We start from the raw sequence: 27,075 nt of genomic DNA, 5'->3' as shown, positions 1-27,075 counted from the left end.
CAAGATTGTGACCTGAGCCGAAGTTGGACACTTTGCAGACTGAGCCGCCTAGGCGCCCCGAGTTTCCTAGTTTTCCAAGCTGTAAAACAGTCCTAGTAACTTCCTAGGAGGGTCACTGAAGGGAAGAAATGTAATAGTGTGCCTCAATCACCTGGCACAGAGGTATCTAACCAATGAAAGCAACAATTCTTAACTAAAGTAAGACCTGTAACCCCAGGTTGCAAAGAAGACACTATTTGAGCCTTTCAGATTGTTTGGAAAGATTGGAACAGCTCCTTGAGAATAAAGATATTTATGGAAATAGGCTGAGAAGATCTAATTCTCCTGAAGTACTGTTAACCTAGATTAATGGAACAGTGAAAATAGCTCTGGAATGTTGAGATGGAGCCCTTGGGTGTAGTTCAGGGCCAGTTCCCTAATAGCAATGGCCTTGGAAAAGGCACTCACAGCCTCCTCGAGTCTGTTTCTTCATTTGAAAAACAAGGCAAGTCCCAAAATATCTTTGCTTCCTATCTTAAAGGTTTATTTAAGGAAAGCCCTCTACACCACCAAGGGATTTCACGGTAAGCAGCTCCCTGTCTTTGCATCTGGAAGGTTCTGCTCCTTTCATCTTCACTCCTGCTGTCACTTCACTGACACATAATTAGCAGTTTGTGAGATGCTATTTAGATTTTCTTTGCATTTCACGTTCTGTTGTTAATTCTCTGTGAGGCTGACTGATTTGAGGTGATTTAAAAATCTAAAGCAGAAGATGCTCTGCAACAGTGCTATCTTAGCATGAAGGATAAGGACATAAATAAAGGTGAAAAAACACTAAAGCGATCAGAGCTCCTGCTGATGACTTCATTCTACCAACACAGATACAACAACTTCCAAGAATCAGAAAAAAAAAAAGGGACAGGCAAAAAGGGAAAAACAATACATTTATTAAGAGGCATGAAAATGCATAAACTCATTTATAAATAAATGTAGAATTTACCCAGTGAAAAAATAGCTAAAATCCATGAGTAAGCTGGATTTTGTATCTGAAATGATTACATATTTGATCTCCAATAATTTCCTCTCCAACATGATCTCTTAGTAGCAGCCATTTTGCAATGACCATAGAAAAAGCTGTTACCAAAGATTATCACGTGGGGGGAAATTTTTCAAGAATTTTCTTTAAAAATGAACCAGTGCAAACAAATTCAGATTATAAGGGATACAGTAAGACCTAGGGCTTATCTTCAGAAAAGTAGAAAATAAAAATCCCAAACATTTATTAAGAAATGAAAAAGCAAACTACATTTTGATCATTGAAAAATAATACATATGGATATTATAAAACATTCTTAACCAGTAATTGTAATAATTACACTTATAAATGTTCATTCAAGTACTAATGTTCAATAAACATTCAAATCCCCATTAAAAGTAACACTAGATACAGACATACGTGGACAATACTACTTCTGATTTAATGACAACAAAAATCACATCAACAGAAGGCAAGTGATCCTTAAAACACTGTATTTTTTTTTGTATGTAAATGATTTTTCACAGTCTGTGTATTTTATCTGTGAGAACCCAAGGAACATCTCACAACAGCTAATTAAGAAGTCCTTTCTATAAAGTAACTTTTGATAGTACAGAAACAAACATACCAGAACACAAGTTGAGTTTAAAACATAACAGGGCAGAATCTGTTTTCTTTGGCAGGAAATTATTCATTCCTTACCAAATGTTGGTTTGCTGTTGTGTGGACACTATGAAAACGCTTTTTGGTATTTACCAAAGACCTATGAAATCATCTGAAAAGGTTTCATTAACTATGGTACCGTGATAACAGCGTAGCGCTTACGTCAAAGTTGCGCCGAAATCAACCTGGTTTCCTTGATTACTGTTGTTAACAGATCTTCCTTCAAAAAGCTCCCTCCTAATCCTGGCCTGAGTCTCAGGATTTAATAAAAGTTCCTTTATCTGTTTCACTTTGGACTTCAGACCCATCCTTTCTCGACGCAAAGCTTCATTAATTAAGTCCCGGAATCCAATAGGTTTCTTGCCTAGGGGAAAAAAAAATTATATAATACATTTTACATACAAATGCCAGTGAAAAACATTAAATATGGCACACTGACTTATCAAAAGAAGGCTAAAAGAAACCTTTAAAATGTTGCCCACATGTTATAGAAAAGGTTGCATTTTGCCAAAAATATATAATTTGCATGAAACGAATTTACGGTAAATAAAAATCACTGCATAGCCACAGCAGACATAGGACAAGTGTGAGACATTATGGACTGACAGTACGGAAAACGATTTCAACAGTGATTATTTTAAACTTAGCACTTGTTAGCTGTGTGTGTGTTTTGGCCTCAGGTAAAGTGGTCAAATGCCCTGCTAAGCAATATAAATGGCAGTATTCCATTTATGGCAAGGCCCCTTCCAAGGCCTTTAATTTGAGTCCATGAGGCATAACCCAAAGTCCCCTCTCCCTTGGCCATGGCTGAGGGTAGGTGAAACTTGGGCCATTCTTTCATAAGTGAGTTTCCTCTGCTAGCCACGGCACTCCATTCTCTTCTGTTGTGCTTCAGAAATGCAAACACATTGATCACGAAAGTATTAGGCAATCTCCACAGCTTGGACAAGAGACATTTAAACAGCACAATGCAAAGTAGTCCGTTGACTCAGCAGAGGGGAGCCGGATGCTTCTCACGGAGCAGCGGGGGGGCCTGCCTGCATTGGGGTCTCATTTCCTGTTGTTGTCACTGTCAGTGCCATTCCTATCAGCCTCTTGAGTTTTCACAGAGCTCCCATCCCCTGGCTTGCTTTTGTTCTGTGTTTCTTCCAGATACTGCTGGACAGCCTTGAGCACCGCGTTCTCCACCAGCCTCTTACTGAGCCTTACCAGTTCAGCATCATCAGGCTCACCTCCATTCTTATCACCTACATTCCACAATAGAGAAGAGAGATCACTGAGGTCATATTGCCATAGAAACTTGGCATGCAGGGGCCGGCTAGTTCAGTTAGTTAAAAAGAGCAAGTGTCCTTCAATCTGGCAAATTGGATCCGTAAATCCAAGAACACTGGTGTGGCTTTTCATTAGGTATTTGCAGAAACAGGAGACTGCCTATGCCTGAAGATGTCAGGTTGAAAAGCAGTTCTTTAATCCCACTCCAAAAATATTCCACCTAGCAATGCTGGAAGCTTCCTATTTCTACATGGAATTTTTGTCCTTCTCTCATCCATGGCTATTTGCTATTGTTAAAGTCCACGCGCCCACCACCAGAAGCCTCAGACATGTGAATTCACCAACCAGATCTGCCTCTGCTTTTCCTTCGCCACTGATAAATGTCAGGTGATCAAGATTTCCCAATCAACTAACTACTTGGGATCACTAGTTGTTTAAATGATTGGCCCATAGATTGGTTGTTAATAAACTCTCAGCAATTCCATGAAGACAAAGGCAGTTATTCCTGCTAGGAACTGGTTTAAAATAAACTTGTAAAATTAATATTCTATGTAATCTCCGTGCTATCACTGCAATTTCAGAAATAAGAAACTCTTCAAGAGTTAGGATGATGATAGTAAATTACTAGATGTTAATATTTTATAGCCATTTTATTTCCCTGCTAGTGATGATCAAGGTTTAATTATTCTACCTTTCATTTCACCTTAAAAGGGCTGATTCTCATCTATTCCTATGCTACACATTTCCCACTCACTCTCTTCCATGTCTCCATTAACTGGGGAAAACGAGCAAGGGACTCATCTCTCATGCCCATTCATTCCCTAATCTTCTTCCACGAGCTGTGGACCCAAGAAGGCAGATGAGTGGAGGCAAAGACAATGCAGCACCTAAATATGGTAAACAAATACTAACAGATCTCAAGGGAGTGACAGACAGCAATATAATAATAGTAGGGGACTTCAGTATTCCACTTTCAACAATGAATAGATCATCCAGATAGAAAAACAGAAAGGAAGCATTGGATTTGAACTATACTTTGGACCAAATGGACCTAAGAGACATATACAGAATATCCAGCAGTAATCAAAACAGTATGGTATTAGCATAAAAACAGACACATAGACCAACTGAACAGAATCTAGAGCCCATAAGTAAACTCATGCATAGATGGTCAACTAATGTTTGACAATGGAGGCCAGAAAACACAATGCAGAAAGGACAGCCTCTTCAATAAATGGTGCTGGGAAAAGTGACATCGACATGCAAAAGAATGAATGAAATTGGACCCCTATCTTACACACACTCACAAAAATTAATTCAAAATGGAATAAGGACATAAACATAAGACCTGAAACCAAAAAACTCTGAGAAGAAACCAAAGGAAAAAAAGTTCCTTGACACTGGTCTTGGCAATGATTTTTTTTGGAGATGACCCCAAAGAAAAAAACAATGAAAGTAAAAATCAGCAAGCGAGACTATATCAAATTAAAAAATCTTCTGCACAGCAAAGAAACAAACAACAAAATGAAAGGACAATCTACAGAATGGGAGGAAATATCTGCAAGTCATATATTTGATAAGGGGTTAATATTCAAAATATATAAGGAACTCCTACAACTCAATAGCAAAAACACAAACAATCCAATTTAAAAATGGGAAGAGGACCTGAATAGACATTTTTTCCAAATAAGACGTACAAAAATGTCTAATAAGTACCTGAAAAGGTGCTCAATATCACTAATCATCAGGGACATGCAAATCAAAACCCCAGTGAGATATCACCCCACAACTGTTAAAATGGTTATTATCAAAAAAACAAGAGATAACGAATGCTGGCGAGGATGTGGAGAAAAGGAACCCTTGTGCACTGTTGATGGGAAAGTGGCTGCACTGTGGAAAATAGTATGGAGGTTCCTCAAAAACTTAAAATTGGAATTACCATATGATCCAGCAATCCCACCCACTTCTAGGTATATATCTGAAGAAGGTGAAATCACAATCTCAGAGAGATATCTGTACTCCTATGTTCACTGAAATGTATTTCACAATAGCCAAGACATGAAAAAAACCTGTGTACAATGATGAATGGATAAAGAAAATGGGGTATTTATATAAGATGAAATATTATTCAGCCATAAAAAGAAGGCAATCCTGCCATTTGTGACAATATGGTAGACGTTTGGGGCATTGTGCTAAGTGAAAGATGGCAGACAGAGAAAGAAATACCGTGTGATCTCATTTACATGTGGAATCTAAAAACACTGGACTCAAAAAAACAGAGAATCAAACGGTGGTTTAAGCAGGGGCAGAAAAATGAGGAATCCCGGTCAAAGACTTTTAGTTACAAGATGAATAAGTTCTGAGGATCTAATGGAAGCACAGTAACTACATTACCAATACTGTATCATATACATGAATATTTGCTATGAGAGTAGAGCTTTAATGCTCTCACTACAACAACAACAAAATATAATTAGGTAAAGGTAAAGGATGTGTTAAATAAAGTCTCTGTGGCAAATATTTTGCAATAAATATGTATATCAAATCATCACATTCTATACCCTAAACTTACACAATGTTATATGTCAATTATATCTCAATAAGCTGGGGAGGAAAAATAAAAACTAGAATGCTCACTACATTAAAATCAGCTCATTTTTGGAATATTACCCCTGGCCTCCAGGAGGCAAAAGCCCAGTGTTACACTTGCATCCTTAGGTCTGGGACAGGTAAATACTGAGGGTCTGAGCTGGATGATGGATATTGTTTTCTATGCTTATATGTAACAGGGATTGAAATACAAAAGCACATATGCTAAGGGAGAGAATTGGCCTAAAGACCTCCTTCTGAGCCCCACTTCTATTTAACACACGTCCAGGACCAACTCTGCTTATAACCATCATTCTTAGCACCATTCAAGCAGATGAGAGATAGCTTAAAGACCCATCTAGATTTTCTACCAGTGCAAGGCCTTAGCAATTGCTTTCCCTTAAAAAGTGGCAATGTGGCACCCCAGATGACCAAAAGTTCTAGGTAGAACCTTTGAAGTGCAAAATATGCTTAGAATTGAGTAAGCTTCAACTCTGTGATATCTACATAGAAGTAATTCAATGTAAATACGTCAGGATATTATTATTAAAATAAAGATAAAGAAATTAACACCACATTTGGGGCAATTTAAGACTATTTTTATCAGTAAGAATAAATGAGTATATTGTGTACTACTTACAGGATTTTAGCTTAATCTTACAAGACAGTGTTTATATAACCGATACCTCCAAATGTGTTACCTACCTGGAACTATTTGTATAATGGCTCTTCAAACTTAAAAGGGAAAAAGTCACACTGCAAATGAAGGGACACTTTTTAAGTACCCCCAAAACACTGGGAATGACTGCAGCTGCCACCCTACTGTGCTCAGCGCCCAGGCTAGAGGCCGAATTCCTCCAGGCTATTCCTTACTCTGGTCAGCTTTCAGGTAACATCAGCCATCGTATCACTGATACTCACTAGTTGTACTTGATCCTAGTCTTTACTCACTTCTAAGATGCCTCAGGTCACATCATCTGTGTTTCTGAGATTTCTCTCGGCCTGCTATGAAGTGCTCTTGTTACTTCAAACACTCAGAGATTGAAAACACAAAAGTTTCCCCACGAAAAGTTAATTTTCCCTTCTGATTTCCCATTTGTGATTATGCTTTTATTATTATTTTATTATCCAAGTCAACCAAGCTCAAAACAAGACGGACACTGATTCCTGCATTTCCCTCCTTAACTCCTTTACTAGCCAAGCCCCATGAATGTGCTTTTCACAATTTGTCTTCTCCTCAATGCATTTGGTATAACACCTTTAGCTTAATATTTATAAACTGTCCCTTTTAGTGTCCATTCTCTACAGAAAAATTTAAACTAGTCTTCCTAAGCTTTCTAAAGTTGACTGTTGGTGATCACCCACCAGCACCGTGCTCCCGCTGTCAGCTTCCAACATCTCCTCAGGTGCCTCCACATCATCCTCTACTTCTAGATGGCCCTCCCTTTCTCTAATTAAAATCCCACTACTACAAGAAGCCTTCCCTGACTAACCCAGATGGAAGTGATGTGCTTCCACTGGATTCCAATAATTTTGGCTGCACAGATAGTACATGGTCATTTGGTCATTCATTCACATATGCACTGAGGACCTACGATACACCTGGCTATTCCAGCCTATGGGGATACAGCAGAGAACAAAAGAAAGCCCTACTGGTTTTCCTTTCTTAGTTTCTTTACAAATCAAGAGCCTTATTTATTTATTATTTACTTGATTTATTATTCAACAACTACTGATTGAGTATCTGCTCTGCTAAAGACACAGTCTTGAGTATAGAAACCATGTCCTAGGTCCTCAGTTATCTTCTACTCTGCTAATGTGTGGCACAGCTTATTGAATACAATAAGAGCTTGATAAATATTTGTCAGTCCAGTGAATTGTTGATTAAAGTCCTTGAAGGGAGTACAACATTTAAAAATGTTCCCATCCAAAGGTTTTGGGATGCAGTGAAGGCAGTCCTGAGAGGAAAATACATTGCAATCCAGGCCTATCTCAAGAAACAGGAAAAATCCCAAATACAAAATCTAACAGCACAATAGAAGCAGAATGGCAAAGACATCCTACACCCAGCAGAAGAAGAGAAATAATAAAGATCAGAGCAGAAATAAACAATATAGAATCTAAAAAACTGTAGAGCAGATCAATGAAATCAAGAGTTGCTTTTTTGAAAAAATAAATAGAATTGATAAACCTCTAATCAGGCTTCTCAAAAAGAAAAGGGAGATGACCCAAACAGATAAAATCATGAATGAAAATGGAATTATTACAACCAATCCCTCAGAAATACAAGCAATTATCAGGGCATATTATGAAAAATTATATGCCAACAAACTGGACAACCTGGAAGAAATGGACAAATTCCTAAGCACCCACACACTTCCAAACCTCAAAGAGGAAGAAATAGAAAACTTGAACACACCCATGACCAGCAAAGAAATTGAATCAGTTGTCAAAAATCTCCCAGGAAATAAGAGTCCAGGACTAGATGGCTTCCCTGGGGAATTCTACCAGACATTTAAAACAGAGATAATACCTATCCTTCTCAAACTGTTCCAAAAAATAGAAAGGGAAGGAAAACTTCCAGGTTCATTCTATGAAGCCAGTATTACTTTGATTCCAAACCAGACAGAGACCCAGCAAATAAAGAGAACTACAGGCCAATATCCCTGATGAATATGGAAGCAAAAATTCTCAACAAGATACTAGCAAATCGAATTCAACAGCATATAAAAAGAACTATTCACCATGATCAAGTGGGATTCATTCCTGGGATGCATGGTGATACAAATCAATGTGATACATCACATTAATAAAAGAAAAAAATAAGAACAATATGATCCTGTCAATCAATGCAGAAAAAGCATTTGACAAAATTCAGCATCCTTTCTTAATAAAAACCCTCGAGAAAGTCGGGATGGAAGGAACATACTTAAACATCATAAAAGCCATTTATGAAAAGCCCACAGCTAATATCATCCTCGATGGGGAAAAACTGAGAGCTTTCCCCCTGAGATCAGGAACACGACAGGGATGTCCACTCTCACCGCTGTTGTTTAACAAAGTGTTGAAAGTGCTAGCATCAGCAATCAGACAACAAAAGGAAATCAAAGGCATCAAAATTGGCAAAGATGAAGTCAAACTTTCACTTTTTGCAGATGACATGACATTATACATGGAAAACCCAAGAGACTACCAAAAGTCTGCTAGAACTGAAACATAAATTCAGCAAAGTCACAGGATACAAAATTAATATACAGAAATCAGTTGCATTCTTATACACTAATAATGAAGCAACAGAAAGACAAATAAAGAAACTGATCCGATTCACAATTGCACCAAGAATCATAAAATACCTAGGAAGGAACCTAACCAAAGGTGTAAAAGATCTGTATGCTGAAAACTATAGAAAGCTTATGAAGGAAATTGAAGAAGATACAAAGAAATGGAAAAACATGCCATGCTCATGGATTGGGAGAATAAATATTATTAAAATGTCAATACTACCCAAAGCAATCTACACATTCAATGCAATCCCAATCAAAATTGCACCAGCATTCTTCTCAAAGCTAGAACAAGCAATCCTAAAATTTGTATGGAACCACCAAAGACCCCAAATAGCCAAAGTAATATTGAAGAGTAAGACCAAAGTGGGAGGCATCACAATGCCAGACTTTAGCCTCTACTACAAAGCTGTAATCATCAAGACAGCATGGTATTGGCACAAAAACAGACACACAGACCAATGGAATAGAATAGAGACTCCAGAATTGGACCCACAAAAGTATGGCCAACTAATCTTTGACAAAGCAGGAAAGAATATCCAATGGAAAAAAGTCCCTTTAACAAATGGTGCTGGGAGAACTGGACAGCAACATGCAGAAGAATGAAACTAGACCACTTTCTTACACCATTCACAAAAATAAACTCAAAATGGATGAAGGACCTGAATGTGAGACAGGAAACCATCAAAACCCTAGAGGAGAAAGCAAGAAAAAAACCTCTCTGACCTCAGCCACAACAATTTCTTAGTTGACATATCTCCAAAGGCAAGGGAATTCAAAGCAAAAATGAACTATTGGGGCCTCATGAAGATAAAAAGCTTCTGCACTGCAAAGGAAACAATCAACAAAACTAAAAGGCAACTGACAGAATGGGAAAAGATATTTGCAAATGACATATCAGACAAAGGGCTAGTATCCAAAATCTATAAAGAGCTCACCAAACTCCACACCCGAAAAACAAATAATCCAGTGAAGAAATGGGCAGAAGACATGAATAGACACTTCTCTAAAGAAGACATCCGGATGGCCAACAGGAACATGAAAAGATACTCAATATCACTCCTCATCAGGGAAATACAAATCAAAACCACACTCAGATATCACCTCACACCAGTCAGAGTGGCCAAAATGAACAAATCAGGAGACTATAGATGCTGGAGAGGATGTGGAGAAACGGGAACCCTCTTGCACTGTTGGTGGGAATGCAAACTGGTGCAGCCGCTCTGGAAAACAGTGTGGAGGTTCCTCAAAAAATTAAAAATAGATCTATCCTATGACCCAGCAATAGCACTGCTAGGAATTTACCCAAGGGATACAGGAATGCTGATGCATAGGGGCACTTGTACCCCAATGTTTATAGCAGCACTTTCAACAATAGCCAAATTATGGAAAGAGCCTAAATGTCCATCAACTGATGAATGGATAAAGAAATTATGGTTTATATACACGATGGAATATTACTTGGCAATGAGAAAGAATGAAATCTGGCCATTTGTAGCAACATGGATGGAATTGGAGAGTGTTAAGTGAAATAAGTCATACAGAGAAAGAGATACCATATGTTTTCACTCTTCTATGGATCCTGAGAAACTTAGAAGACTGTGTGGGAGGAGGAGGGGAAAAAAGTTAGAGAGGGAGGGAGGCAAACCATAAGAGACTCTTAAAAACTGAGAATGAACTGAGAGTTGATGGGAGGTGGGAGGGAAGGGAAAGTGGGTGATGGGCATTGAGGAGGGCACCTGTTGGGATGAGCACTGGGTGTTGTATGGAAACCAATTTGACAATAAATTTCATCTTTAAAAAAATGTTCCTATCTCGCTATAAGCATAGCACACCCTGGCCAGAGATTTAAATTTAATAAATTTAAAGCAAGAGCAGAGAATTCCAGAATAATCCAAATAGTCATATAAAAATATCCAACCACTTTGCTTGATAAACCTGGTCAATGACAAAATATCCAGTCTATGTGACAAATATTAACCATCTACAATTACTAACCAATCAACCAAAAAAGGAAAGAAATTTATAAATCAATCATCCAGATCTGTCCTGAATTCTTGCCTCCACCTTAGGATTTCCACAAAGCATCCTCAGACTATCCATGTTAGTTCAAGGAAGACCCAACTAGAAGGTTCATCACAGAGCCCTGCAAGTATGTAGCAATTCAAAAAACATGTGTCTTCATTCCAGTAAGACCTTATTCATATTCCCACTTTCAACAGGCTTAATTTAACTTAATTAACAGGAAGCATCTTAAGATTCAAGTTATACTGTATTTTTCTTCTGCCTACGACTTGAATGAATGTATCTGTCTCCATAGTGACCTCTAAGATAAATGGCTAGCTTCCTTTTACCTGAAGTATAGTTAAAAATGGCAGTTCGACATGCCACTGCAAGGTACACAAACTATCTTTTGATATTTCAACAAGGGTACACACGAAAGATATTCCCAATGTGTGAAGCAAAATCTTGATAAAATTTTCTTTCTTGGTTTACTTGGGTTATTTAATATCATACCTACTTAAAGTGACAGATTAACCTTTGTCTTTGACACTGTTATTTTAGAAATCTCCCCAGAATATCTTCAATCAATTTCTTAGGATAGTACTAAAAATACAAAAGAAAGGCAAGGAGAAATTCTGTTAGGCCCACCAAATACAGTACTGTCCCTAAAAGGAGAAACTTAAATTTTCAACAAATTTCAAGTAAGTGATTCCACACTCTAAGAATTGTAACACCATTAATCCACTGTATGTACCCATGATTCTGTTTGTGTTTATATTACCTGAGATCTCTGATACCAACCCAATGTAGAGATAAAATTTATTTTTGTGGTCAAAAAGAGAAGTTCCTTTGCGCAACAAAATCTTTTCTACCGTGGCGCTGGGTGGCTTGGTCGGTTAAGCGTCCGACTTCGGCTCAGGTCATGATCTCACGGTCCGTGAGTTCGAGTCCCGCGTCGGGCTCTGTGCTGACAGCTCAGAGCCTGGAGCCTGTTTCAGATTCTGTGTCTCCCTCTCTCTCTGCCCCTCCCCTGTTCATGTTCTGTCTCTCTCTGTCTCAAAAATAAATAAACGTTAAAAAAAAAAAAACTAAAAAAAAAAACAATAAAAAATTTTTTCTACCAACTAGAATAATTTAAGATCAACATTAATATGGTTCAGCTGTTCTTATGTGTGAGCTAATTGCTTATTTCATGTCATACAATGGGCTGCAGAAACCATCACCATCCCCCACCTACCACAAATATCTAGGTACCTATTTGTGTTGACAAGAATAAATCATGCTAATATTTTTTAAAAGTGAACAAAAGAAATTTTTTCTTACAATGCCATGTAAGACCAAGGAAGAAAGTACAACTACATTAAAAGTACTTAATTGTCCCAATCAAAATCCCAGCAAATTATTTTGTGGGCATCAGTGAAATGATTCTAAAGCTTCTATGGAGAGGAAAAAAATAACAGAATAGCCAATGCATGTTGCCAGTGCAATATTAGAGAAGGAGAATAAAGTTGGAGGACTTACACTATCCAACTTCGAGACTAACTGTAAAGCCATAATAATCAAGACAGTCTGGTATTGACAAAAGAATAGACAAATATATTACTGGAGCAGAACAGAGAGAGCCCAGAAATGGATCCACACAAAAACAGTCAACTGATCTTCGAAAAAGGAGCAAAAGAAATACAATCAACCAAATGGGGGCAAAGACAGTCTCTTTAACAAATGATGGAACAATTGGACATCCACATCCATGCACATTAGTGAATCTAGACAGAGACCTCATGCCCTTCCCAAAAATTAACTTAAATGCATCACAGACCTAAATATAAAATGCAAAACAATAAAACTCTTAGAAGATAACATAGAAAATCTAGATGACCATGGGTATGACAATTACTTTTTAGGCAACACCAAAGATACAACCCATGAATGAAATAACTGATAAGCTAGACTTCACTGAAATTAAAACCTCTGCTCTGTGAAAACAAAGGAAAATGTCAAGTGAATGGGAATACAGGCCACAGACTGGGAGAAAATATTTTTAAAAATAACTATAGTCCAAAATATGCAAAGAACTCTTAGAACTCAACAATAAGAAAACAAACAACTCAGTTTAAAAAGTTGGCCAAAGATCTTACTAGAAACCTCACCAAAGAAGGTATATAGATGACAAAGAAACATATAAAAATATGTTGCATGTCATATGCCATCAGGGGAATGCAAATTAAAACAACAATGATACATCACTACACACCTATTAGAATGGCCAAAATCCAAAACAATGACCACACCAAATGCTGACAAAGATACAGGGCAACAGAAACTCTCATTCATTGCTGGTGGGAATGCAAAGTGTTTCAGCCACTTTGGAAGACAGTGGGTGTTTTTTTATAAAACTAAACATATTCTTATCATACAATCCAGCAATCATGCTTAGTATTTACCCAAGGCAACTAAAAATTTATGTACACACAAAAACCTACATGTGGATGATAACAGCATCTTTCTTTCATGTTAACTTAGTTCAATTTTTAATTTCTTTCTGTTTAAAGCCTCTTTTTCATAGTTGTCAAAATATGGAAGAAACCAAGATGTCCTCCAGTAGGTGATAGATAGATAGATAGATAGATAGATAGACAGACAGACAGACAGACATGTCCAGATAATGGAATACTATTTGGTGCCAAAAAGAAATGAGTTATCAAGCCATAAAACGACATGAAAGAACCTTAAATGCATATTACTAAGTGAAAGAAGCCAACCTGAAAAGACTACATACTGTATAATTCCAACCACATGACACTCTGGAAAAGGCAAAACTATGGACACAGTATAGAAAGATCAGTGGTTGCCAGGGGTAGGGAAGGAGAGAGATTATTAAGCAGAACACAGAGGATTTTTAGGGCAGTGACAATACTCTGTATTATACCATAATGATGGATATATGACACTTGTCCAAATCTACAGCATGTACAACACCAAGAGTGAACTATAAAGTAAACTGTAGGCTCTGGGTGATAGTGACCAGTCAATGCAGATTCACCAATTGTAACAAAGTATCACTCTGGTGGTAGACATTGGTGGGGGTGGGGGAGGTTATGCATACATCGGGGGCAGAGGGTATCCGGGAAATCTCTGTAGCTTCCTCTCAATTTTTCTGTGAACCTAAAACTGCTCTTAAAAAAATACCGAAATCTTAATTTAAAAAAAAAAAGTTCTCATTTGCTCACATCCCAACTATCCAGGACGTCCCATGCTATCTGAACAAAGGCTTCCCAAGCATCTTCCCTTTACTTGTACCATTTTGCCCTCCACATTCCTTCCACATAACTGTGCCCTCCTTAGCAGCAGATTTTTTTGACTGAGCTCACCTTTTCTTTCATCTACCCAGATAAAAAGAAACATTAATGTAGATCTGTAGGCTATTCAAAAAATTGGGGTGACACATCCAATTTCTTTGCATACCACCTACAACTCATCTATGATGAGGGACAGATCAAGAATTGTCCCCAAGTGCATATTTAAACTCACATTGTCCTTGGGCATTCTTCTGCCCAATGTATTAGCTGCAACACCCCAGGAAATAGAGTTCCTGTAAACAGAGCTCCTCTCCTCTTGCCAAATACCAAGATTCCTTCCCACCCCCAATACACACACATACACACACACACACACACACACACACACACACCCCAGAAAATTTTAGAACTAAAACACCAAGGTCATATTTTAAATATTTTCTAGAATATAAATTTAAAAAGGAAAAAAAAATCATTCCTCTGTAAGTTTTATTCCAGATTCAGCAGCACAGAATACATAGGAAAATGATTATGCTTTAAGTGAATAAGGGACAATCCCCCCATCTTCCAAGGGATTCTGGAGATCACTATACTATATGTCCCTCCACCCACCCCACTTTCACCATTTTTAAATTGGAGTTGGAGGAGGGGTACCATGCAGTTATACTGAATACCACTAATAGCTTTGAGGGGAAACAGGGGAGATAAAGTCCCAACAGGCAGTCGCCCTGCAACCTAAATGGGCTGGGCATGACCCATCCACACAGCCTTGGCCAAAGCTGTCATGATGACAAACAGTTATGGGCCCCTCCGGCTTTTTGTTAGCACACCTGGTGCTGGCGCCTCCAGAGTCTTCACTTCCCCCCATTTTTCCCCAAGTCACAGCCTGAAGCAACCCCCCAATCCACATATCCTTGTAGGAACCTTGTAGGATCCTTGCAAACACTCCAAATCACATGGCTCAGGATGCTTTCTATGACTTGTGTCCTCAAGACTGCTCCTTGTACAGTCATATCAGAGAAGGAACAAGACATATTTGCTGGATGTTTGTAGGTCAAACAGCCTACCAAAGGAATCTTTCCAGACATCACGTAACAGCCTCGTAGAGACTTCTCTTTTTCATCTATCTGTAGCATTAGTTTTCTGAGTCCACATTATAATCCACACCATTCTCTATATAATCTCTGCTGTAATGTTGTCATTTCTTCTTGGAAGGTTTGGTGATGAGCTAGAACTACAAGTGGTGATAAGACAGAACTCCTAATATGTGTGTGCAGAGGGAAAAATATATACGTAAGAGTTTGAAATCCAATTCTGCTATGTCTGCATAGCTTTATTCACAATCTCCCTAAACCTAAATTTCCCTTTACTAGGCCACTCATGAGGATAATATACATTGCATTGTTGTTTTAAGCATTAAAGATAAGGTATGGACAGTGCCTAACATTGTACCTGGAACATAGTAGGTTCTCAAAACATGGTAGCTATTTTATTAGTACACTTTATACATGTATTATGAATAGATCTGAGTTCAATTCATTTTAAGAAGAATGAGTTCAAGGCCTACTATAAGCCAGTCACTAATTTACTCATTCTATTAAGTGCCCACTATGTGCCATTTCTAAGTATTTAAAAATAAATAAAATCTAGTCTCTGACCACACAGAAGTCACCCTAGGAAGATGACCAAGAAAGGATGATTGCAAAACACTAGGTTAAGTGCTGTAACAAAATATGTTCAAGGTCCAGTGGAATTGGGACAGGATAACAAGGTTAATTTTCACAAAGGAGATATTTCGGCTCAGTGAATAGAAGTTTTCAGGCAGGGGGTAGAGGGAGTAGGAAGGTTTTTGCAGACATGACAAAGGCATGAGTGTGTGTTCAGAAGAAGGAAAATGCATGACGCATTTCAAGAACTAGAGGTACTTCCGTGGTACTGGAGTAAAGAGTTCAGAGTGTCATGGGTTAGGGTGGGGGTGGTGCAGGAGGCAAGAAGGCCTGGACAGCAGATATAGATGAAGGGTCCTATGTACCATACCATGCAGTCTAAGTTCATTCTATAGGCAACAGGCAATTACTGAAGAATTTCAAGCATAGCCATTTTTAGCAAATCCACTGTAATAGCCATGTGGAAAGTGGAAGGAGGATTTGAGAAGGGCAAAACTAGAGACAAGTTTTTACAGTAGACAAAAAGAGAAACAATGAGGCCCTGAACTATGGTAGATGCAATAGAAAAGTAAGAGACACATTACAGAAAGAGTTAAGAAACAGGAATATTAGAAGACAGCCAATTTAATTAGAAGAAGGCTTTAAGGAAAGAGGAAGGGGAAAAAATATGAAAAAAAGTGAAAAAAATATGAAGAAATATGGCCAAAAATGTTTAAAATTCAGTAAGAACTTCAACTCTAAATTCAAGAAGCTCAAAAATATCAAGCTTAAGAAATGTGAAGAAAATCACACCAAAGAACATCATGATCAAGCTGCTAAAACCAATATTAAGAGAAAATCATCAAAGCAGCCAAAAGAAAAGGGATGCATTATACACAGAGGAACAAAGACAAGAGGATAGCAGATTTACTCGTCAGAAACAATGCAAGCCACAAGACAATAGCACAACATCTTTAAACTGCTAAAAGAAAAAGAAAAGGCAATATAGAATTCTTATTCCAGACACATTATCTTTCAAAAATGAGGGTGAAAGATTTTTTTCAGATACATAAATGCTGAGTTAATAATCAGCCAACAAGCGCTGGAAGAAATGTTAAAGGAAAAACCTGAAGTGCAAAAAAAATGATACCAGATGGAAATCTGGATCTACTCAAAGACATGAAAAAAACTAAAACCTGTACATATGTAGGTAAAAATTAAAGACTTTCTCTTTCTTAATCTCTTTAAAAGACAACTATTTTAAATGAGTTTATAAAGTATGCAGAAATAAAGTATATGGCAACAATAGCACCAAGACTGGGTGGGAAACAGAAATAACTGTTCAAAGGTTCTTATGTTAAGCGTGAAGTGGCATATTATTTGAAGGCACACCATCGTAAGTTAAGAATATAGATTTTAAAATTCTAGAGCAACCACTAAAGTAAAAATGAAAAAGAGGCATAACTAATAAGCCAATAATAAACATAATATGGAATCCTAAATACTTAGTACAAAATTAAGGCAGTAAAAGAGGAGAAAAAAGAACAAAGAGAAGATAGGCCAAGAAGAAGCAAGGTGGGAGATTTAAACTCAGAAATGAGTTTGAACACAGAATGGGCTGAACAGTCCAATAAGGTGTTAAAAATTGTTAATATGGATGAAAGATAAGAATCAACTATGATGTCTGCCAAAAACCTACTTCAAATATAAAAACACAAAAAGGTTAAAGGTAAAAGGATGGAAAATGATGTATCTATCACGCTAACGCTAGTCAAAAGAAAGCTAGAGAGTAAATAGCACACAAAGCAGATTTCAGAAAAAATAGCATTCCCTGAGATAAAGAGACATTTTATAGTCTTATGGAAATCAGTTCATCAAGAGGATATAAAAACCCTAAATGTGTATGCACCTAATAGCAAGAGAGTCAAAGTATCTGAAATAAAAACCAATGGAACTGAAAGGATAATAGGTTATCCACAATTAGAGTTTGAGATTTCAAGACCCGTCTTGTAGTTGACAGAACAAAGAAAGAGAAATACAGTAAAAATATATAAGACTTGAACACTAGTAACCAAATCCACCAAACTGACAATTTATAGAACACTCCACCCAATAACCACAGAACACACATTCTTTTTAGTATACAGAAACCTTTACAAAAGGAGATCAGGTTCTGAGCCATAAAACAAGTCTCAATGAATTTAAAATTCTCAAACTCATCCAATGCATGTTCTCAAACCATGGTGGAACCAAATAAGAAATCAATAATAGAAAGATGGAAAACCCCCCATTATTTAGAAATTGAACAATACAATTCTAAATAATCCATGCTTTAAAGAAGAAATCAAAAGAAAATCAGAAAATATTTTGAACTGAATGAAAATTAAAACACAACACATCAAATTTGTAAAATACTGCTAAAGCTATACTTAGAGGGAGATTTATATCATTTTATGTTATATTAGAAAATAAGAAAAGACTGAAATCAAGTTATCAAAGCTGCCACATTAAAAACATAGGAAAAGAGAAGAAATTAATCTCAAAGTAAACAGAGAGAAGGAAATAATAAAGATAATAGCAGAATGAAACAGAAAACAAATACACAATAGAGAAAAACCAACAAACCAAAGGTTAGTTCTTTGGGGGAAAAATTAATAAAATTGATTAATCTCTATCCAAATGAATCAGGAACAAAAAACAGTAGATACATATTACCAATATCAGGAAAGGGAAAGAGGACATCTCCATCAATTTATAAACATTAAGAGGATAATAAGGAAATATTATAAACAATTTTATGCCAATAGATGCAACAAATTAGATGAAATGAGCAATTTCCTTAAAAGAAACAAACTACCCAAATGTTCAAGAAGAAATTAATATTTTAAATAGCCATATTAAAGAAACTGAAATTATAGTAAAAAAAATATCTTTCAACAGATAGCTTCATTATTGGTAAATTCTATCAAGTATTTTACAAAGACATTTTACCAATTCACAAAATCTTCTGGAAAATAGAAGAGAGAACACTTCCCAATTCATTCTATGACACCCAAGCCAGACAAACTGTGAAAACAAATCTATAGAACAATATCCCTCACAAATAGAGACACAAAAACTCTTAAGAAAATACGGCCAAATCAAATATAGCAATGCATGAAAAAGATCATACATCATAACTAAGAGGAGTTTGTTTATTCCAGAAATGCAAAATTGAGTTAACATTTGAATATCAGTATAATTCACCATACTAACAGATTAAATAAAGAAATACAATCATCTCAATATTTTCAGAAAAAGAATTTGACAAAATTTAATACTCATTCATGATAAACATGCTTAACAAACTAAAAATAGAAGGAAACATCCTTAGGCTTTAAAGGACTTCTATGAAAATCTACAGCAATGTCATACTTACTTGTAAAAGATGATTTTCCCCTGAGGTCAGAACAAGATAAAGATTGGCTCTTACCACTACTCCTCAGTGCTGTACTACAAGTCCTAGCCGATGCAATTAGACAATCAATCAATCAATCAATCAATAAATAGTAAAAAAAAAAAAAAAAAAAAAAAACCTTGATTGAAAAAGAAATAGTAAAATTGTCTTCGTTCATGGTATATATGATTATCTTTCTAGAAATCCTAAAGAATCTACAAAAATATGTTCAGCAGGGTCACAGAATATACTTTTTTAATAATTTTTTTAAAGATTTTATTTTTTTTTAATTTTTTTTAATGTTTATTTATTTTTGAGACAGAGAGAGACAGAGCATGAACAGGGGAGGGTCAGAGAGAGAGGGAGACACAGAATCTGAAACAGGCTCCGGGCTCCGAGCTGTCAGCACAGAGCCCGATGCGGGGCTCGAACCCACGGACCGCGAGATCATGACCTGGGCTGAAGTCGGAGGCTCAACCGACTGAGCCACCCAGGCGCCCCTAAAGATTTTATTTTTAAGTAATCTTTATACCCAGTGCGGGACTTGAACTCACAACCTCGAGATCAAGAATCACATGCTCCACTGACTGAGCTAGCCAGGCACCCCACAAAGATTATATTTTTAAAAGTCAATTGTATTTCTATATACCAGCCACAAACAACTGGAAATGGAAAACTGAAAATACATTCTTTTTTTTTTTTTTTTTTTTAATTTTTTTTTTTTTCAACGTTTATTTATTTTTGGGACAGAGAGAGACAGAGCATGAATGGGGGAGGGGCAGAGAGAGAGGGAGACACAGAATCAGAAACAGGCTCCAGGCTCTGAGCCATCAGCCCAGAGCCTGACGCGGGGCTCGAACTCACGGACCGCGAGATCGTGACCTGGCTGAAGCCGGACGCTTAACCGACTGCGCCACCCAGGCGCCCCGAAAATACATTCTTTTTAATAGCATAAAATGTAAAATACTTAGGGACAATTCAACAAAATATATGCAACACCTGTACACTAATAACTACAAACTTCCTGAAATTAAGTAGGATCTAAATAAATGGAGAGATAAACTATACTCATTGATCAAAGGGCTCAGTGGTGTCCAGCTGTCAATTCTCCTCAATTGTTCTACAGATGCAAAACTACATCAATTACAACACCACCAGGCTTTTTCATAGAAACTGGCAAGGTAATTCTAAAATGTATATGAACATGTACGAGGAAAATGTACAAAGTACTAGAACACCCAAAACATTGTTTTTTTTAAAAACAGCAAGTTTTTTCAGACTTTTTATGAAGCTATAGAAATAGAGACAGTGTGGGTATTGGCATAAAAATATACAGATCAATGAAACAGAACAGAAAAATCCAGAAATAGACTCACAAACATATGGACAACTGGTTTTCTTTTTTTTTTTTTTTTTAATGCTTTTAAATGCTTATTTATATTTGAGGATGGGGGAGGGGCAGAGAGACAGAGACTGAATCTGAAGCAGGCTCCAGGCTCTGAGCTGCTAGCTGTCAGCAGCAGCTCAAACTCACGGGCAGTGAGATCATGGCCTGAGCTGAGGTTGGACGTTTAACCGACTGAGCCACCCAGGTGCCCCCCAATGGATTTTCAACATAGGTGCCAAGATAATTCAACACAGAATAATCTTTTTAAAAAATAGTGCTAGGACCATGGTATAGACATATGTAAAATAGAACCATGGCCCTTATCTCACACCACATATAAAAATGGAATCATAATGGATCATAGACCTAATATAAGAGCTAAGAATATAAAGTGTATAGAAGAAAAAATAGAATTTTTTAGTGACCTTGGGTTAGGCTAAGATTCTTAAATAGGATCCCAAAAGCACAGTCTACCAAAAAGAAAAAAAAAAAGGATAAATTGGATTTCATCAAAATGTAAAACTTTTAAGACACTGTACACTGTTAAGGAGGATGGGAAAAATATTTGCCAGACATGGCCATTAAAGAATGTGTATCCAGAATATAAAAAGAACTCCCACAACTTAGTAAAAGACAAAGAAACAAAGACAAAAAAATGAAAATGGCCAAAAGAATCAAAGGGTTACTTCACAAAAGATATACAGATGGCCAATAAACATGTGAAAAATGCTCAACATCATTAGCTATCAGGGAAATGCAAATTAAAATCACAGTGAGATACCATCACTCATCCACTAAATTCAAAACTTAAAACATTGACAATATCAAATGTTGGTGAGTATGTGAAGCAACTGGAACTCCTTCTTGGTGGAAATGCAAAATGGTATAGCCAGTTTGTAAAAACAGTTTGGAAATTTCTTATCAAAGTTGTTCTTATGAAAGTTGGCCATATTCTCGCCATGTGACTAGCAATCTCATTTCTAGTTAGAATTGAAAACAAGTGAAATAAGAGCATATGGTCACACAAAAACCTACACATAAATGTTTGTACTAGCTCTATTCATAATTTCCCCAACCTTCAACTGGTGAATGAATCAACAGGCTGTGGTACATCCACACAACAGAACGGTACTCAGCAATATGAAGGAATGAATTCTCATACATCAGTAACACAGGTGAATCTAGAATGTCTAATACTAAGTGAAAGAAGCTCCAGTCAAAAGACTGCATAATGTATCATTTCGCTTTTATGAAATTCTGGAAAAGACAGAACTATCAGTCCTGAAACAGACCAGTGGTTGCCAGGGGCTAGGGACAGGAGCAGGGGTTGACTTTAAAGGGACATAAGAGGACATAAGGGGGGGGGGGGATAATGAAACACTTCAGTCTTGATTGTGATGGTGGTTATATGACTCTACATGCTGATTAAAACTCCCAAAAGAGTGAATTCTACTGTATGTCAATTACACCTCAATTTAAAAAAATACAGAGAACAATTTCTTCCTCATGATGAGTGAAACGTCAGGGTCTACTGGGGCAACACGTAGACTTGTGGATTGGAAGTCCCTAGTGCCCTGTCATTCTTTGCAGTTAGCATGTGGCTGATAACAAAGATGATTCCCTCAGCTCCTCTCTCTGTTCTAAAACACCACATCTCAACCGCAATCTCTCAGTCTCTCACAGCTGTAGGCTTCAGATTGTTGGCTGCTTTTCTCTGGAATCATATTCTTCTGTTGTGCTCAGTATAAAAATTTGAAAAAATAGTTTCCAGTGTAACAGGGGTGGTTTCTGAGCATAAATGAAACCCAAAACATTTTAATTCTCCCCTTCAGGGTACAAAACACGTATCATTTGTTCCAACCTGCTCAAAAAGAGAAAACTGAATTGGTAGGGCAGTACCTGAATGACAAGTGGCCAGCACCGGCCTGTTGTTGAAATCTACTTCCAAGGGGCACTGTACTCGCTGTGGGTTGCTTTACTCACTTGTTTTGCCTTGTATTGTTTGTAGGCTGTTCCCTATCATAAAATGCTCTCTGTTCTACAGAGCTCATGGTTTCTTTCTCCCTGAATTTTGATTCTTATAGTTGCCCAGGTTGGAATGTAAGAAGTTCTCAATATCACTGTTTGCTCAGGACGACTTTACATCATTTTGTACAAAAGTGATTGGGAATTGCCATTTGAGCAGTAATAAAAGCAGCAGAGATTTCCAACACGAGCCCTGGTACAAAGGAGTATTGACGGAAGTCTGGTTACCCTTGGAAAATTATTCTTGTGACAAAGAGGAAATAAATGTAGTTTCGACCATGTCAAAAGCATCTATTTTTAAAATAATCATGATCAACTTAGCACGGGTAGGGGGCTAGAAAATGAGCACTGCTTTGAATGGAAAAACTTATTATGTTCATGTAATTTTTTATCATCTACTTAAGAGAGTTACACATAAAACTTAAAAGCACAACTAGCTGGAATTAATTTTCACTTGTATGAAAATGCTCACAGTAACATACTTTTCTTCCTAGGCTGATATTCCCAGCTAGGAGTTGCTTCAAGCAAAAATAAAGGTCACCTTCCTGATCTGAAGGCAACCAACGTTCACCAAGGTTAGATCAGCAGCATAAATGCTGCCATCCATCTAATCTGGTGATATAAATCATTTTTCCTCTTTTACAAGCAATAAGGACACACCCTGGTCAAAAGGTTCCGCCGGCTGAGAAAATTCCCATTGGTGCCAGGTCACTAACAGCCATTACAGAAATACTTCCTTCCGTTCATTTAGATAACACTTCACACTTTCCAAAGTGCTTTCAGAAACACTGCATCTGGTCCTCCAAGAAGCCTCTTGAGGTAAAATAAGTGTTATTCTTCCCATATTACAAGTAAAAACAAGGAGACACAAGGGATTACACAAACTGTCTAAGATCACACAGAAGTGATGAAAATCTGGAGTTCTCACTCAAAATCAGGTAGATGAGTTCATCCAGGACACTCGCCCCCAGGCAGATACACCACAGCTGTCTGGTGCACCCGCACCCTGGGGAAGTGAAGGTATACAGGAGAGCACATAAATTGGGGGTTGGTTAATTGGGGGGAAAAATTAGAAATTCAGAAAGGTTTGCTCTCAGGTTAACATTTTTAAACTAAACAATGGATATTGACGGGGCGCCTAGGTGGCTCAGTCAGTTAAACATCCGACTCTTGATTTCAGCTCAGGTCATGATCTCAAGGTTTGTGAGTTTAAGCCCCGTGTTGGGCTCGGTGCTAACTGCATGGCCTGCTTGGGATTCTAGCTCTCGCTCTCTCTGTCCCCCTCCCAGCTCACATCCTCTCTCAAAATAAATAAATAAACTTTAAAAAAGAAAAAGAAAAGCTAAGTAATGGATATTGATTAGGGTAGTATAATCCCTTCCCTCCATCTCCAAACTTTCCTTCTTCCCTCCTTTCATGTCTCTTTCCACATATTCAGTGAGCACCCTCTGTGTGATAAGCACTGCTATGCATACAGAAATGAATCCGATATGGGCCCTGCCTTCAGGACACCTGCAATTTAGCACAGGTAGAAACACGTGTTAAGAGAGAAATAAGAGATCGTGAACGCTCAGAAGGAAAGATGTACAATATAGAGTTGGTACACAAAGGACAGAATGGTCAATTCTACCTAGGGGAAAATATCAGAAGAAAGTCTCCTGTAGGAAGTGAGGCTTGAGCTGGATCTTCTAAGTGTTTCTCAGGGGCACCGGGGTAGAAATGATTTGACAAGTGGAAGGGGCGAGACCAGGCAGCTTGGTCAGGTAACTGCAGAACTCAGACTAGTATAAACTGGGTGGTTAGTAGGAGGGATCGAGAATGATGAGACTGGAAATGTTCTCAGGGGAGACACCGTGAAGACTCCTGTAGGACATACCAAGTAATGTGCACATTCTTTCTTTCTTTTTTTTTTTTTAATTTATTTATTTTTGAGAGAGACAGAGACAGAGAGCGAGCCGGGGAGGGCTGAGAGTGAGAGGGAGACACAGAATTCAAAGCAGGCTCCAGGCTCTCAGCTGGCTGCACAGAGCTCTAGGCAGGGCTTGAACCCACGGACCGCCAAGATCATGACCTGAGCTGAAGTCGGACGTTTAACCGACTGAGCCACTCAGGCTCCCCACCCATAAACCTAATTTTTAAAGTCTGACCAGCGAAAATCCAGGGACACAGAACTATTTGGTCAGTGTATTCTGCTTGTGAATAGTGATCAATCTGTGGACCATATCTATCAGGCAATAAAAGTGGGTCAAACAGAGAATGTGTGATGTTAACGAAAACTTGATTATGATAAATCATTAAAATAAAACCAAGAGGAAATACAGTTTAAGGTCATCCTTGGCCATTCTTCAGGCCATGTAATAAAGATGAATAAAGAAACTGAGTACACTTCTGAGCACTGGAACCAGTTTCTCCAGCTGTAAAAGGGGACAGTCATCCTGCTCTGCTGTCCCTATAGACCACTGAGAGTCTCCAAGGGGGACAGTGTCAGTCCCTGAAGAGGGGAGAGGTGCCGAGAGGTGATATCTCCACTCACCCTCACCACCCCCACTTCCTGACACAGTCCTCGCCTGTACTGCCAACTTGTGTTCATTAAACACAGTCTCGTTACTCATTTAAAAAACAAGACAAAACTGAAGCGTGGTGAATTCCTACATTTATTGCATTAGCCTCAGGAAGAATGACTGAAGAGGGTAACTTAGGATATACTTTTCTCTTCTCAATGACCTACGACTAGCAATTTACCAGAGGCTTTCAGAAAGCATTCAGACAAAAATCAAATGATTTTAAAGTTCCCTTTGGTGACATCCACTGCTCATTAAAGTTCTCTGAATATGTGAATTGTTACAATAGGAAATTCAACTAGCATAGAATGCGCTGATGGTACGGAAACATTAATTCATTTCTTGGGTCAGTTGATGTTTGCTTCCCAAGCTCTTGATCTCCAAGTAGGAAAAACTGCTCCCAGCAAATAAGTCTCAGGTACGGGTTGGAAACCCGCTATATTTACCAGGGTGGACAAACAACAGTGTCACACTGGGTTCCTCTCCAGGCCATCCTAACGGCAAGCCTGATGTCACTGAGGAAAGCAGGGCACGGAGAAGATGGTTAGAAGGAGGAGATCAGAGAGGACCTTGGTCATGTCCACCACTGCATGTCTGTCTCTGCAGAATAAGCCAGAGCCTGTCCCTACGTACAGCTGCTTAGAATCTCTTCCCAGGAGCCTCAGAGGCTAAGGAGCCATGTTCCTTCATCACCAGCTTCTTCAAAGACCTAGGATACTACACACTGAGCCCCAAGCCTCTACGTATCAATGTTTTCATAGCACCTGACATTACTTTACTTAGCTGTAATCATCATGCCTGTGGGTCCTTTTGATAATAATAAATCTACTTAATATTAAGTACCTATTATGTGCCTGGCTTTTTTCCCCACACATTTAAATCAAAAACTTACATTCTTATCACTCTTTTACCTATGAGAAAACCAAGGGTCCGAAAAGCCAAGAGACTTGCCCAAGTCTATACACTTAAATATGGCAAAGCTGGGACTCAAACCACACTCTTGCCATTATACAAGGATGCTGCTCCTTACCTGTCAACTGGAAATGTATTTTTATGATACTTTCTATATCTTTAGCACTAAAGTGAGACTTCCAAGCAGAAAATATTTCTAATGCTTCCTGTTAAGTTATAGGGTCAGAATGCCAGGACTAGAATCTTGGCTCCCCCATTCACTAGCTTCGTGTCCCTGTGAAATGTGCTTACCCCCTCTGAGGTACATGTTCTTTATCTGCAAACTCGGGTTAACAGTAGTTCTATACCATTGGGCTGTTGTGAAGATTAAGGAAGATAATAATATAAAGCACTCTGTATACTTCCCTGCTCATAGCAAATATTTATTACTGTTTTAGGTGAAAGGGATATTAAGAGCCTCTTTCAACTCATAAGGCTACAAGGCTATTTGTTTATGATTTCCCTGCTATACATCTCTATAGCAAACATGGTAAGAGTAACTTTCTCACTATATATATATATATATACACACACATATATACATATATTTTTTAAATGTTTATTTATTTATTTATGAGAGAGAGACAGACAGAGTGCAAGCTGAGGAGGGCAGAGAGAGAGGGAGACATAGAGTCCGAAGCAGGCTCCAGGTTCCGAGCTGTCAGCACAGAGCCCGACATGAGGCTCAAACTCACAAACTGTGAGATCATGACCTGAGCCAGTTGGACACTTAACTGACTGAGACACCCAGGGGCCCCTATACTATATATTTTTTAAAACAATGTTGGAGTGATTGCAAACAATACATTTATGCATTGTTCCTCATGGCTTGCATTCACATTCTTTTGCAACTAAATGACATTCCTTCTTAGGTACAAAGAAGAACGGCTAATTAATCTTACAAAAGGCCTTTCAGCAGACAAACGAACAGATCACAGCTGAAACA

The 27,075-nt window shown here is 37.9% G+C and overlaps 1 protein-coding gene across 8 annotated transcripts in view; it reads right to left on the bottom strand.

Annotated features, from left to right (window-relative positions):
* Positions 1–906: 906 nt before the first annotated feature.
* The window catches only part of AKAP7 (A-kinase anchoring protein 7), a 153,286-nt gene continuing 127,117 nt past the window's right edge, over positions 907–27,075 (bottom strand). For 4 of the 8 annotated variants that reach the window (XM_045499623.1, XM_045499620.1, XM_045499625.1 and 1 more), the window contains one exon: positions 907–2,042. In XM_045499623.1, the coding sequence (XP_045355579.1) occupies positions 1,837–2,042 (206 nt within the window). In that variant the 3' untranslated portion in view covers positions 907–1,836. Of the gene's footprint in view, positions 2,926–27,075 lie in introns of all 8 variants that reach the window. The other 4 variants (XM_045499624.1, XM_045499626.1, XM_045499628.1 and 1 more) reach the window with 2 other exon arrangements.

This window comes from Leopardus geoffroyi, chromosome B2 (genome assembly GCF_018350155.1).
Source record: "Leopardus geoffroyi isolate Oge1 chromosome B2, O.geoffroyi_Oge1_pat1.0, whole genome shotgun sequence".
In the NCBI taxonomy this organism is placed as follows: Eukaryota; Metazoa; Chordata; class Mammalia; order Carnivora; family Felidae; genus Leopardus; species Leopardus geoffroyi.
Note: the sequence above shows the minus strand (reverse complement) of the source record. Positions and strands in the feature narration are given on the sequence as shown.